General features: G+C 41.1%; 1 protein-coding gene across 2 annotated transcripts in view; it reads left to right on the forward strand.

Annotated features, from left to right (window-relative positions):
- LOC145352739 (metastasis-associated protein MTA1-like) overlaps positions 1 to 8,506 on the forward strand; it is a 112,262-nt gene extending 103,756 nt beyond the window's left edge. Inside the window, exons 18-19 of one of the 2 annotated variants that reach the window (XM_080203003.1) lie at positions 3,317 to 3,468; positions 6,114 to 8,506. In XM_080203003.1, coding sequence (XP_080059129.1) covers positions 3,317 to 3,468; positions 6,114 to 6,261 — 300 coding nt within the window. In that variant the 3' untranslated portion in view covers positions 6,262 to 8,506. The remainder of the gene's footprint in view (positions 1 to 3,316; positions 3,469 to 6,113) is intronic. The other variant, XM_080203001.1, reaches the window with a different exon arrangement.
- Positions 8,507 to 15,911: the final 7,405 nt, after the last annotated feature.

Raw genomic sequence — 15,911 nt, forward strand, 5'->3', positions numbered from 1 at the left:
AGATCAGAAAAGTACATAAAATATTCAAAAAGGCTACTGGTACACTGGTCTTTATATCTAGACGACTATAATACAAAGAGTAGAAGTCATGTTTCAGCTATTAAAAGCCCTATTTAGGTCACACCTGAATTACTGTAAGCAGTACGGGGCATCAGAGTTTAAGAGAGGTGCTTGGTTTTAAAAGGAATGCAGTGCAGATTTACCAGAACAATGCCTGGACTCTAAGGATTACCAGGAGATATTACACAAACTGGAGTTATAGTCTATGGAATTTAGAAGATTCAAAGATAATTTCATAGAATCATAGAACGTTTGCAGCATAGAAAGAGGCCACTTGGCCCATCGTGCTTGAGCAGGCTGAAAAATGAGTCACCCAGCCTAATCCCACTTTCCAGCATTTGGTCTGCAGCCCTGCAGGTTACATATCTAGACGCATATCTAGATACCTTTTAAATGAATTACCCTTTCAATCAGTGAGTAGCAGAACCCCACAATCCCCTGCAGAGGGATGGAGGGAGCTTTTCCTCATCTCCCCTCTAATATTTCCATCAATCATTGCCTCCTAGTCACGGACTTCTCTGTTAAAATATAGTACAGGTTTGGAACTCTCTTCAGCAAACAATAGTTGATAATAAATCAATTGTTAATTTTAAAATTGAGATTGATACTAAAGAAATTAAGGGATATGGAGAAAAGGTGTTTATAAGGAGTTAGATCTCAGATCAGCCATTAAATGGTGCAGCAGATTGAGGCCTAAAGATCCTTCTCCTGTCATTGGGCAAGCCAAATTTGCTATAATGAAAGAAGAGTACAAGATCATTTTCTAAATCAGTATTTTGAAGACCCAACTAGATAATAGACTATTTCAATGAAATGAAAAATAGTTAATCCATAACTGTTTAGTAGAAGGGCCTTTATGGGAAAGAGTGATCATAACATAATAAAATTTTGTATTGAGTTTGAGAATGATTGATTTAGTTAACTACAAATCTAAAATTGAAAAATCTGATCAAAAACAAAATAAGTCAGTATAAAGGACATGTTAACTAAGGTGAATTGGGAAACTAGATTTAAAAAGATAATAAAAAATAAGCAACAAACTGAAATCATTGTGAATTCTATTCACAATGAGTATACAATCCTTTTAGGTCCTTTGAATTGAAAGATAGCAAATGTCACCTTCTGTTCAAGAAAGAAGGAATGTTAAAAATACAGAATTATAGACTCCTTAGTCTGGCATCAGTAAGGAAAATGTTTGGATCTGTTATTGAGACGTGGTAACAGTGTACTTAGAAAATCATAATATGATCTGATAAAGTCAGCACAGATTTAAGAAAAGGAAATAATGCTTCTCAAATCTGTTAAGACTTGTTTTTTGAGGTTGTAAATGGCAGTGTCGAGAAGGAAGAATCAGCGTATGTAGTGTGTTTGTACTTTCAAAACACGTTCTGTAAGATTCCGAACATAAGCTTGTTGCACAAACTTAGAACTCATGGAATTGGGAGTAACGTATTAGCATGGATCAAGAATTGGTTGATGGACCGGGAACAAAGGAGAAATGAATGGGTCATTTTCAGGTTGACAGGCTGTAGCTAGTGTGTTACTTTGAGAATAAGTGTTTGGGTTCAGCTATTTACAATCCATATCAGTGACTTAGATTAAATGAAGGAATTGTGTTTAATGCATCCAAGTTTACTGGTGATACAAAGTTAGGAGAGAAAGTGAGATGTCAGGAGGTGCAAAGAGACGGTAGAGAGATATAAAGTGGTTAAATGATTGGGTATGAAATAGTAGATGCAATATAATGGGGTTAAGTTGTTCACTTTAATCAGAAAGTAGAAAAGCAGGATCTTTTTAAAAGGTGAGAAACTGGGAACTGTAGATATTCAGAGGGACCTAGCTGTCCTTTTACTTAAGTCACAAAGCTAATATGCAGATGCAGCAAGCAATTTGGAAAGTGGATGATAAATGTGTATTCATTACAAAGGTTTGGAGTACAAGAGTAGAGAAATCTTTACTGCACTTATGTGCCTTGGTGAGATCACTCTAGGAGTACTATGTGCAGTTTGGTCTCCTTACATAGAGAAGGATATTCTTGCCTTAGATAGAGTGCAATGAAAGTTCAATACAATGATTTCTGGAATGAGTGGATTGTGCTATGGAAAAAGTTTAAACTAACATGACCTGTGTTCTTAGAATTTAGATAAAAGTAGAGCTGATCTCATTGAAACACATAAAGCTGTTAAGGGGCTTTATTAGGTAGATGAGAGAATGTGGTCTTGGTTGAGGAGTCAAGAACTAGAGATCATAGTCTCAGAATATGGGGTTGGTCATTTAAGACTGAGATGAGAAATTTTTTCACTCAAAGGATGTGTGAATCTTTGGAATTCTGTACCCTAGAACATTTTGGATGCTCAGTTATTAATTATATTCAAGGCAGAGACCAATTATTTTTGGATATTAAAGGAATCAAGAAATATGAGTATATTTCAGGAAGGTGGAGTTAAGGTAGAGAATCAGCCATGACCTTAGTGAAGACTCAAATGATCTATTTCTTATGTTATGGTTTTATGTTAATTTTAGCAGAGCCGAGTGACTTCTAGTCATGACGGAATCTGATAAATTGCAGTAGAATCCAATGAACTTCAGAATACAGTGAACTTCAACAGAATCCAGAGAATTTCAACAGAATACAGTAAACATTTTAACACAATCCAGTACATTTTAGCAAAATCCTGTTAATTCCGGACAATCCAGAGAGTTTCAGAAGAAACCAGTGAATTTCAGAAGATTTGTAGCATTTCAGTAGGATCTGATGAACTTCAGGAAAATCGATTAAATTTAGTGAAATCAAGTAAATTCCAACAGAATTTGGTGAATTGAAGCAGACTCGTTTTCCTAATCGGCAAGACAAGATCCAATTGGAATTTGCCTTTTAGTTTTACATGAGTGCAACTGTCACTGTGACCAGTAACTGCTTCAATCAGAGAGAGAAGTGCATCCTAAAGTGGGGGATAAGGGTCCCTTTTCATGTTAACTGGTGGCACTGGTGGATGGGGGGAAGTGGATAATGAGGATAACAAGTTGAGAGCCAAATATCCTATTGGAGGGCAGTGCTATATCTTCCAACATTTTAACTCAGTTATGAGGAACCCTTGGTTTGGATTTGAAATGGTTCTGACCAGTTCTGATCCATCTAATGGTACTTTAATTTGTTGCTGGATATAGTGTTCTGGCTAGTTAAACAATGCCGTCTACACAAGGCCAGTTTATTTTTTTCCCAGTTACGATATTATTGTCCTCTGCCCTCCTGCAGGGACCTGCTCGAAACTCTGTGGTCAATGGGAGGTCTTACCCAGCCAGTGTCAGAGCTCCACGAGCAGGCTTGGTGCCACCAGTGAAGCGTACGCGGCTAAACTGGATCGATGCCCCTGGCGACGTCTTTTTCATGGCAACTGATGAAACCAGGTAAGACTGCTAAAGGTTCCCAGCCCTAAGCAGATCAACATCGACTCTTGATGCCTTAAGTTACACGAGAGTCTCAGTGTCATGTCTTCAATGCCATCCTACCATCTCCCCTAAAAGGCCACAGTAAAGCCTGTTCATTAAAAACCAAGGTGAAGACACCATTAAGGTTGAACAGAGTAGGAGAGAATGTGAGATAAATCAGGAAGTGCAGTGAAAATCAATAAGTACCTGGCCTATATACCCAGTATCCTCACTACATCGCTAGCAATCCTGTGATCGCCAAATTGAAACTGTTACAATTATGATTGAATTGTTTGAGGATAGCTGTGTTGGTGTCATTTCTTATTTGAATACTGTCATAATGTGATACTTCTGGTGCAGTTAAGGGGGCCAGTACCCTCTTCGTATTGTTATCACTTCACAAGATAACACAAGTGGGGTTCTGATGCCTCAATGGAGTTTATTCCTGGGTGAAGTTGTTACATACACGGAGGTCTCTGCTGATGTAATGTTGTGATGTGATCCACATGATACCTGCGTCACAAAAACCTCACTACATTACTCGTTAGTCATAAGCCAAGTACCTCAAGGAGTTTGACCACTGTAATGTATTGTCTGTGCTGATAACAATCAAGTCAATTTACACTAAAGTTTACATTGGAATTGATGTGAGATCAACCCTGGAGAAAAGTGGTATAAAGCTGACTCTGGGAGTTGGAGTAGAAGGCTAATATTGGAGATGAGAAAGGTCTGCGCTGCTTCTGAATTGTGGTGACTGTGAAACCAGCTTCTAATTTTTCCAGGTTAAAAAGGGCTCAAGTGTTGCCTTTTTTCCCTCACATTAAAACATTTTAAACAGGAATGAAACAGCGGTAATTGGATCTGTCTAAGAGTGCTTAGGAACAGAATCCAACAATGTATAAGTTAGGCGGATTGGTCATGCTAAATTGCCCCCTATGTCCCAAAATGTGTGAGTTGTTGGTACATATGCATGCATAGAGTGGGGCAGCATGTATGAGCAGTATGAATGGGATTGTGTGCAAGTGCGTGCACTGAGGAGGGCTGCATGTAAATTTATTTAAGTAAGAGGGCCAGCAAGTGGGGGATGCCGGGAGTGGGTTTGGGAGGTCTGGTGTTTAAAGAGTAGTGTGCTCCAGGAACTAGACTAAAGTACAGATGGCACTATTCAGTTAAGTTCCTAAATGACAGACTCTGCTAAACTAAACAGATATTAAATTTGCTTTAAACAGGGAATATCTGGACAGGAATGATTTTTCACTTAATATGCTGAAATTTTGCCACCTTTGAGTTTTTGTGGGCTCTTTGAAGCTTTGGAGGGCAAATTTGTCTGTCATCCCATTTTGAGCTCTAACATGAGGTAGAAAGAAATAAAGTTGCTACTATGATATAAAGAAAGGTGGGAGGTGGCTATTGTGGAGCATAGTACACAGGCATGAACCTGTTATGCCACATGGCCTGTTTCTGCACTGGAAATTCTAATTCAATGGGTGGGATCTTCTGGTCCCACTGAAGGCGACACCCCATGGTGGGTTCCCTGATGGCATGTGGCTGGTGAGCAAAGCAAATGGCCACTGACTTCGGCAGGACTAGAAGATCCCATTTGTGGCTAATGGCGGGCTGCCTTCACTGCTGGAAAATCCAACAGGATGAGCTGGAAAATCCAGCTGATGTAAAACCAAGATACCTTCTACCCTCTCAGGCAGGCGTAAAAGATCCTATGGAAGAATTCCAAAAATAGCAGGGGAGTTCTTGCAATGTCTTGGCCAATATTCATCGCCAGTTGAATGTCACTGAAACAGACTGTATCATAACACATGCATTACTATACTGGCTACATTTCAAACAGTACTTCACAAGGTGTAAAGCACTTTGAGATGCCTGAGGTCACGAAAGGTACTACAGAAATACAAGTTCTTTTTGTTCATCTCTTTTGCTGTTTACTTACACTTGCTATGTGAAAAATGGTTGCCATGTTTGCCCACATTACAGCAGTGACTGCATTTCAAACTATCAGTGAAGACTTTTCTCTAGAAAAGAGAAAATTGTGGGCATAACTTAATAAAGGTCTTGAAAATTATAAAGGGTTTGATAAATTAGATGAAGTATAATGGGGGGAGCTTGTATGGAGCATAAGCCACAGCGTAACCAAGGTGGGGGAATAGTGTCTTTCTGTGTTATAAATTCTGGCCATAATTTTCCAGCCTTCCCCATGCGGGGCCAGCAACCAATTGAAATCTCTGTTCAATTAAAACCAAAAGAGAAAATGCTGGAAAATCTCAGCAGGTCTGGCAGCATCTGTAAGGAGAGAAAAGAGCTGATGTTTTGACTCCAGACAACCCTTTGTCAAAGCTGGAAATCTCTGTCCACATTGACGAAAGTGGAAGATCTCGCCATTGTGAAGTGCTGGAAAGTTCTGCCCCTGTGTAAGTCAATGGTAGTGAAGCACCTAGGAATTTAGCTGAGGATGTGCAAAGTGTTATGTAAATGCAACTTCCTTTTGTCGTCGAGTTTACATGGCAGTTCAAAAAATATGGGAAGCATTCACACTCAGACGTTAAGTTTGAGCACTATTTGGTCAGAATATAAAAGGCGTATTGAATTAACACCCATTTATTGTTTTGCAGGAAGATCCGCAAGTTACTTACTTCCTTTGAGAGGAGACGGAGTGGGAGGCGTCCCCAAGCACAGATCGCTATTGAACAATGTCCCCCAGACCCTGCAAAAGGTCCAAAGCCTCCCCCCAATGACGAGCCCATTGTGATTGAAGATTAACTGAAAAAAGTCAACATCAGTCGTCTGCCTGCACTCCACGCTGACAGTGTTGGCATCGCCTAGAGGAATGGGAACTGAATTTTCTTTTTTTAAAATATTTAAAACGATCTTTAACTTTGTAACTTTGCCCTCATCTAAATCTGAGGCCAGATGGTACTTGTTAGTGATCTGCCCTTTCCATCATTTGTTTTTTGTCATTGGATTTCAATAAGAAAGCCTTACATTTATAAAGCTTTTGCAACCTCAGGATGTCTCAAGTGTTTTACAGCCAATAAATTACTAGTCATTGTTGTACGTGGAGAAATGTGGCGACCAAATTGCACACAGGAAATTCCTGCAAAGAGAAATTAATTAAGTGACCAGATAAACTTCTTTTGAGGATGTTGGTTGAGGGATAAATATTGGCCAGACCACCAGGGTGAATTCCCAGTAGCTGTTTACCAGCTATAAAGTCAATTTAAAATATCAAGGCACAACAGAGAAAGCAAAAAGTCACTTTCAGTTTTCACCTCAGATTGATGAAGGTGAGAACTCAATCTGAATGGAGAGGTCTATGGTTCTGGGAGGAGCCCTCTGAACCCCACCACACTGTGTTTTGGTACTCCCGACAAAGCTTTGTATCTTGGAAATGCCAGCCTCTCAATACTTCCTGCTCAATTTAAGAGGGGAAGCCAAGAATTGTTATTTCCTTATTTCCTCCCCACTGGTGCTATCTCACAATTTCAGGGAGCACTGGCCAAAATCGGCAGACAAGCACCACACCCCCCTCCCCCCCCCCCGACTTTGCATCCTAACCGAGATACAGTGCAGGGTCCCACCTGAGACATTAACGTGCTTTCCTGTTCCACACTGAGTTGGTTATTCCCAACATTAGTGATGGCAGTGGGGGGATTTAATATTCCCACTTTATCCCCTCTTCTCCTGAAGGTGCTAACTTTTTCCTGGGGCGTAGCTCTGGAAAAACCAGCGGCTCTCCAGTGTCTCACACAGATAGCCTGTGCACTTGATCAATGTGTGGTGGCGGTTCATTCATGGGAGGAATCATAGCCAAGCCTGATCCTGTCCTCACCTGATAACCCAAGCACCAGCCCTTTCCAACCGGATAATGACCAAGAACAGGAAAACAGGCTGATTATTTTCCAAGTCTTGGATGGAGATCCTAAGCATTCTGTGATTAGAGTAGATCAGAAATTTAAACCTTTATCAAAAAAGCTAATTTTTCCCAGAGGTGTTTATAGAGCTCTCAAAACAAAGGGAAGTGGAGGGAGGGAGTTGCAACAAAAAGGAACATTTTCTCTCTGTCAAATTTAGTTCTTTCCCAAGTACCTGGACCATGTCTGTCCACCTACCTGCTGCATCTGCAAACCAACTTTTTGTGATTCATGCACAAGGACGTACAGGTCCCTCTGCACAGCAACATGCTGCAGTTTTTTACCATTTAAATAATAGTCCATTTTGCTGTTATTCCTACCAAAATAGATAACCTCACATTTACCAACATTGCACTCCATCTGCAAGACCTTTGCCCACTCACTTATCTATCTATATAGCTTTGTAGACTTTCAGCATCCTCTGCACACTTTGCTCTGCCACTCATCTTGTGTCATCTGTGAATTTTGACACCCTACACTGTGTAATTCAGGTGTTCTAGGAATGGTTCCCAGATCAGGATCAACGAGGTTTTGATGTGACAGTGAAACAGGGAGATGTAGGATAATTTTATTGTGTAATTGTGAATTGGCTTCTTACCCTGTTCAAAAAGCTTCACAGTCACCTGTGGCTCATTTTAACTTCCCTCTTCCCTTCTCAGTCAGTGGGTGGGATTTTTTGGTTGCGCTCACGCCAAAACCAGAGAATCCTGCCCGAGGTCAATGGACCTTTGCGTGGTCTGCCCCCCACCTGCTCAATTCCCGTGGCAGGGAGGACAGGAAAATTTCCCCCCAGTGAGTTTACGATCTCTCTTTAACTTTTTAATCCTATATCTCATCTGTGACCTTGCCCTGAATCATTGTCTCCACTCTCCGTCTCTAACAACATGGCTGCTTGTAAAACAACCCTGAAGGTTTGACAGAGCTCAGCACATCACAGTGACCCCCAACCAGTCGAGTGTCTTTATCCTTTGAGGATGCAGTTTGTTTTTGAAATGTATGTTTGTCTCTTTTTTTTAAAATGGTTTTAGTTTGACCACAACAAAATGAAAACTGCGTAACTTCCTGTTTGTGAATAAAGATGGAATTTATGTTAAGTATGAGCTCCTTCAATTACTGTGTAGTACCATTTGCAGGAACTAGCACTATAACTGGTAATTTTTTTAAAGAGGAGGTGTCATGTTAACAATGGACAAGTTGGTGCCTGAATCATGTGTGCCACCAGCAGCTGTTGTGGTGGGGTAGGGTCATTCCTGTGCCACTTAGCCTCTCACAAAGGAACTGACTCTTTTCTGGGATGTTTGGTTAAAAGGAGCGTGAGCTATAAGCTAGCATTGCAGCCTATTTTATGTGGGAATTAAAGGACAGTCCTGAAATTTCTAGGTTGAGAGAAGTAACTCATTATTAACTGGAAATGCCAGGATACTGTCCGGTTTGTGCCAGTCATTTAAATTCTGACTAGGGAGTTGTGGGTGGCTCTTTCGCCTGTTTTTCCCAATGTCCATTGGAAAGAGTTCCCAAGTTTTGGAAAGGAATTTCTGCCCATTTTCCTTTGAAAGGTGTTAGCAGGAGTCATCTGAATTGAGACCTTGAAACACACCCTAAGGCTTCAAAATCTCATTAGCGTAAGCTACTTGACTTTGGAGATGGAATTATCTTCTGTAAGCAGAGTAGCTTCAGTGGGAGTTGAAGACTGACAAGGAAGATATTTTCCCTGGCCTGCTTGAACCTTGTGGGAGAGTCAAGAAGTGGGCCATTCTGCTTGTCGTATTGAACAGTCTCCTCTTTTGATTCCTAAAGCTGTCACTTATATGTGGTACCAAGACGAAAGGCTGGGTATTCTCGGTCATAACTGAAGATTGGGTATCTGGACAAGGCATCAGAGGGCTGTCAGTAGCCATTCTCTCCCTGTGGAAATAAGAGTTTTCAGAAGGGGAATGATCTTGCAGAGGCACATAACTAGATTTATAGGAATGGATCTCCAGAGAACACTGCTGGACCCTAAGGTGGAACTGGAAACATGTCCCTTTACCCATCAATGAGGTTATCAAACATATGCTGAAAAGGAATGCAAGATATTCACCATCATAGGTCATCGGGCACAGCCCACTTTCTAGAACCAAAGCAAAATGCTGCAGATGCTGGAATCTGAAAGAAAACAGAAAATGCTGGAAAAATCTCAGCAGGTCTGACAGCATCTGTGGGGAGAGAATACAGCCAATGTTTCAAATCTAGATGACCCTTTGTCAGAACTGTTCTAGACTCAAAACGTTGACTCTAGTCTCTCCTTACCGATGTTGTCAGACCTGAGATTTTCCAGCATTTTCCGCTTTTGTTGTTAATGCTATGGTTTATTATTGAGTATTTTTGTGTTGCTGCTGCCATAAAATCCCCTCCAAAAATTCAAGCAATTGAGAAGCTGATGCTTAACCAGAAGGACCTGACTTCTATGGTAGACATTTACTCTAACCCACTTCTCTGGCCTATTTAAATTTTGCTGGATCCTTCCCCTGGGGTTTAGGTGTTTCTCCAATCCATTTGCCTGGACTGTGATAAGGAAAGCAGCCTTCAGCTGCTCCAGTCCCTACATGCTTACTACATAGCTTCCAAATATATGCTGCCCTAGAGAGCACTTCACCCTCTAGGGTGAACACATGCTTTTGGCTCCCATTAGTCCATCAAGCCAGGTGACCCTCTTCTGCTTTGTTGTCTTAAAGAGATAGACACCACACATACAACATCCCTCTAACTTTCTTATGCAATCTTTAAAATTAATCTACTCAAACCCACATTCTAAATAAACATTATACACACAAGTTAGACATTTGTAAACTGATGTAGCAATTGTTCAATGATGAGATCTTGACATAATACTTTTTACTAGTCAACTTCAACTATGCATTATTCCAAATGTGGTTTTGGATGGGACTCTCCAATGCAGGCATGTTGCTTTTCAAATTCTATCCTAGACTGTGAGCTGACCATAGACAAGACAGTGTCACTCTCCAATCCTTCATTGATCCTTTTCTCTATCAAGCACCTTACTGTACAATGCCTGCATGTATCATCTTATGTCTTGACAGTTGATTCACAAACTTGGTCATGTCACCACTGGCGAGATACTGTCATACGATAAAGTTCCTTCTCTTCCTAGCATTTCTGTTAGTGTGACCATTTCAGCAATTTTGTTCTGGTGTGCAATCTCATTTTCCTTCTCTGCCTGAATTGCTGCTTTGTCTAGTTCTCTCTGGCACAACTTACACAGTTTCATTTTCCAATCTTGTCTTCTGCATCAACTAATCTTCTGCTTGGGCCTGAATAGTTTTTTATTCCACACATCCGCTTCCTCCTCAGCCTCTGAGTTTTCTTTTGCAGTCTGTCTCCGCCAGTTGCAGTTTGGTCTGAGCCCGTTCCAGCTCCTGCATTTTTTTTTAATAACTCTTTTCCTTTATCTCGATATTCATCTGAAGTACCCTTACATAAACTTATAATTTTAAGTGGTTTCTCCTTGGTAAAAAAGTTTTCTGCAGGAATCGCAGCCTTCAACCTATTTCTGAATTTGTTCCAACTCACTTCCCAATCTCTCACTCAATTGAGAGCTGATTGTTTGTATTCGATAATTAAACTGTTCTGGTTTCTGATTCTCCTTCTTGGTATGTGCAAGTTTTACTCTTAGTCTGTTTGTTTCATGTAAATGTTGTTCCATCAGCATTCTAACCTCGACTTCCAACTCTTTGTGAGAAATTCCCAATCCACTGACATTTTTCACCAGCTTAGCACCCTGTTACTGAACACATTTCAGTTATTCCTCAATCACTGTAGATTTTTCTGCATAATAACTTCATCTTGCCGAAAGGAATCACAACCATTCTTTAGTCCATTGCTCTGCTTTTGCAATTCATTCATTGTATCCATTTGAGTTTCTTCCAAGGTAAATCCAACATTCTCTTCCAACAACATTTGATAACAATCTCTCCCTTCTCACTCTTTGCATTTCAAACAACTGCCACATTACTTTTGTTGTATTTGCATCAAACTCTACTTCTATGTTCAACATTTCTTCCTTCTTCTTACATTTATTACACAATTCTGAATTGCTAACTTGTTTCAATGGTTGTATTTCTCTCTTTGGGTTTGTTCATTGTTAAGTCCTCTTCAGCACTCTCAAACAGTGGACGGCGTCTGCCTCCCTGCAGAATGTTCATTTGCATTTTCCACATGGCTGGTAGTTTAATCATTCAATTTGATCTCTAAAGAATTCCCATTCTAGTAAATGATAGCTCTGCTCTAATTTCTGCTTCAAAGCATGATTACCCTTGTAGATGATACAGGATGTCCTACATGTGAGCCATGGATCAAGTCTTTAACGCATTTCACTTTGAGACTAGCAGTTCTCTCACCCATCACAAAGCTGATAGCACACATCACAGGATTTCTTTGGCTCCTCTAGAGTTCCCTTCTATGACTTCTGTTGCTGAGTTCCGCCTGTGCTTTGTCTCTCATCCCTTTTTACTCTTTATCCATATCTTCGTGTTCCAATTCCAGTTTCTTAACTGCTGGTGAATTTTGTACTATTACTGGCCCGAATAGATTATCAAGCTACTTCCACCCTTTTCATGGTGAGTGTTTTTTTTTCTTAGTTCTGAAAGGCCGCTTCTTATTTTGATTCGGATCACAAACTTTTATCTCATTTTCTATTTGCTGTAGTTCTCGGTTACGTTTATCCAGCTTTTTTCACTCTTGCTTCTTTTGCTGTAGTTTGTCTTACTTTCTGACTGATTGCAGCTTTGTCGTTTGCTTGTAGTTCATTGCTAAAACTTTCAGGGAACTTCTCATAACAGTACAAAAGGGTGGGATGCAACTGAATCTTGTTTTCTTTCAGCTCTTCATTTAAGGTTTTCTGTTGCCCTCTTTCAGGGTCTTTTATTGTTGCCCTCCCTTCCAGGGTTTTTCAGTGTCCTCCTTCAGGGGTTCACAATGCACCCCCTCTCCAGAGTTTTCCAGTCTTCTTCCACTTCTGGGTTTTTCCAGTACTCCCTCCTGGGTCTTTCAGTGCTTCCCTCCTCTCTGAGGTTTTTACTGCACCCCTCTCCAGTATCTTTTACTGCCTATTCTGAGTCTGGCATTGCATCTGCCTTGAAGGCTTATTATCTCCACTGAGCTCCCGCGTTGCCTCTTGCTTGAGGTCTTAATTTCCTCCACTGAGGTCTTGTGTTGCTTATGAGAGTTGCCTCTGTCTAGGATCTTCTCTGACTTTCCCGTCCCTTGTTGTTTGTTCTCTCGTTGTTGTTGTATTAAATGTTGTACAACTTTAAAATTCATTACCGGTTTAAGACTGCCAACCTTTTTTTAACTGCCCACAGTTCCTGTTTTTCTCTGTCTTCTAGTGCTTCTGGAGTTTGGGTGGGAGCCTGCAGCTCCTTGTTTTGGACCTTTTCTAAAATTGTTTAACTTTTTTAGCTGTGGAAGACATCCTCAACATTTTCTGCAACTTTACCACGTTTCTTAGCTGCCTAAATAATTCTCTTTTTATCTCTTGATTTGGCACTCTTTTCGTTAATTTCAACTGTCAACTTCAGGGCAATGAGCTTCAAAGTTTTCATTTCTTTTTACAGGGAGAAGACTTCTCCTTATCTAAAAGCTTTAAAACTTCACTGCCTGTAGTCCCTCAATGCTGGGATTGCTCCCCCTCCCCTCAAGCTCTGTTCAAATCAGGAACCCTCCAATCCCAGCTTCTCATTTTCCCGCACTTCTGGGACAAGCCCTGCAGCTTCCTTTTTCCCATTTTTCTAATTTAGATTCTAAACTTATTTTAACTGCATCAAATCTCTTCTTCTTACTTCAAAGATTGCTCTAATCCGTTTGAACATAGAACATAGAACATTACAGCGCAGAACAGGCCCTTCAGCCCACGATGTTGCGCCGACCAGCTTTTTAAAAAAAAACACTAACCCATTAATCTAAACCAATCCCATTTCGTCCATAAACCTATCCACAGATCTCTTAAACGCCCCCAAACTAGGCGCATTTACAACTGCAGCTGGCAGGGCATTCCAGTCCCTCACCACCCTCTGGGTAAAGAACCTACCCCTGACATCAGTCCTATAACTACCCCCCCTTAATTTAAAGTCGTGCCCCCTCGTGCTAGCTTTCTCCATCCTAGGAAAAAGGCTATCACTATCCACCCTGTCTAAACCTCTAATCATCTTATATGTTTCAATAAGGTCCCCTCTTAGCCGCCTTCTTTCCAGCGAAAACAACCCCAAATCTCTCAGTCTCTCCTCATAGGATCTGCCCTCCATACCAGGCAACATCCTGGTAAACCTCCTCTGCACCCTCTCCAAAGCCTCTACATCCTTCCTGTAATGTGGGGACCAGAACTGCACACAATACTCCAAGTGCGGCCGCACCAGAGTTGTGTACAGTTGCATCATGACGCTGCGACTCCTAAATTCAATCCCCCTACCAATAAACGCCAAGACACCGTATGCCTTCTTAACAACCTTATCTACTTGATTCCCAACTTTCAGGGATCTATGTACACATACACCTAGATCCCTCTGCTCCTCCACACTATTCAAAGTCCTCCCGTTAGCCCTATACTCAACACATCTGTTATTCCTACCGAAATGAATTACCTCACACTTCTCCACATTAAACTCCATCCGCCACCTCGCGGCCCAGCTCTGCAACCTTTCTAAGTCACCCTGCAAACTATGACACCCTTCCTCACAATCTACCACACCTCCGACTTTGGTGTCATCAGCAAACTTACTAATCCACGCAACTATACCCTCATCCAGATCATTAATAAAAATTACAAACAGCAGTGGCCCCAAAACAGATCCCTGAGGCACACCACTCGTAATCGAACTCCATGATGAATATTTACCATCAACCACCACCCTCTGTCTCCTATCTGCTAGCCAATTCCTGATCCAATTACCTAGATCACCCCCAATCCCATACATCTGCATTTTCTGCAGAAGCCTACCATGGTGAACCTTATCAAACGTCTTCTTCTTCTCTTCCTGAAACAAAACAGCAGCAACTCCTGTCCTTTTCTCTTCTCTCAACTTTGATTCCTCTTGCTTCAGAAGGCTAATTTCTTTCATTTTAATTTCCTATAACTTTCCATACCTCTTGACTCGCTGGTCACACAGCATTTGATACTTCTTTCTTCTTTCCCAACAGCACAGGAGGAGGCCATTCAGCCCTTCGAGCCTGCATTGACAACTGTCCCATCCAGGCCCTATCCTCTTAACCCCACATATTTATCTTGCTAGCCCCTCAGATACTAAGGAACAATTGAGCATGGCCCATCAACCTAACCCACACATCTTAGCACATCTGTCCCTTAGGTTCTGACACTACCTTGGCAACTCTCTTTGAGTCTATTTGCCCAGAAGCAGGCACTGTGGTGAATATACCTCTTTTCCAAACTTCAATTAAATCAGATAATCACAGGTAGGCTGTGCCACCATAGTTTATACACCTCGTCACCAGTATGTTATGTAGCGGCACTTCAGGTGTCGTCAAGACATTTAAGGCTTGGTTAGGAACAAAAGGTATTTATTAATAAGAAAAAACTACATACAGGGTGTTTGCAACTCCAATCCTTACATTATTATTACATGGCTTCATAGTGTATTCTGCCTGATTGACGACTCCACCCTCTGGGGTAATCACTCACTCTCAGTCCCCATTGGTCCCTCAAATCAGGTGACCCTCTTCTGCTGTGCTCCTTAAAGAAACAGACACCACAATCGCTACAAAAACAATATCGTCAAACTGGCTGGCAAGGTCATCCTGGAGGACTGATGTGTTCCTGCAGAATTGTTTGGGTAAGATTTGATGTAAGTTACCAGCAAATGTGTGAGTTTCTATTATCACTCCTGTTACAAGTGTTGGAGCGAAATGTTTTTTCAGTAATAGTAGTGTGCCATCTGATTATCTGGCACTTAGGGACACCCCTCTATCTATCTTTACAACCAGGTAAATCCTGCCCTCTGTCTCCTTCCACTCAACCAATTTCCTAACCAGGTCAATAATTTGCCTTCAATTTCATGAACTTCAGCTTTAGCTAACAGTCTCTTATAAGGAACCTCATGAAATGCCATCTGGAAGTTCACATGAATAACATCTATAGACAATACCCTGTCTGCTGGTCACTTCCGGCCTGGCCTGTGGTTAGTCACCCTAAGTTATAGTCTCCAGCAATTTGCTGACAAGAGGTATAAAATTAGCTGCTCTATAATTTCCTGGCTTCCTAATGCCATCTTAAGTAGCGAGCTGACATGTGCACTTTTCCAATTTAAAGGAATGCTACCGAATCAAGCAAACTTTGGAAGATTAAAATTCAGGGCCTTCTGCAATGTTTCCAGCCACTCACTTTAAAACCCCAGATTTAAAACCATTTCGCTCTGGGATTTGTCACTTTTTAACTGCCATTGTATTAATTTGCTTACATTACTTTGGTGAGTTCCTGTCCCTGAATCAATT

Source organism: Carcharhinus amblyrhynchos, chromosome 14, assembly GCF_965287045.1.
Source record: "Carcharhinus amblyrhynchos chromosome 14, sCarAmb.v2.hapA, whole genome shotgun sequence".
Classification (NCBI taxonomy): domain Eukaryota; kingdom Metazoa; phylum Chordata; class Chondrichthyes; order Carcharhiniformes; family Carcharhinidae; genus Carcharhinus; species Carcharhinus amblyrhynchos.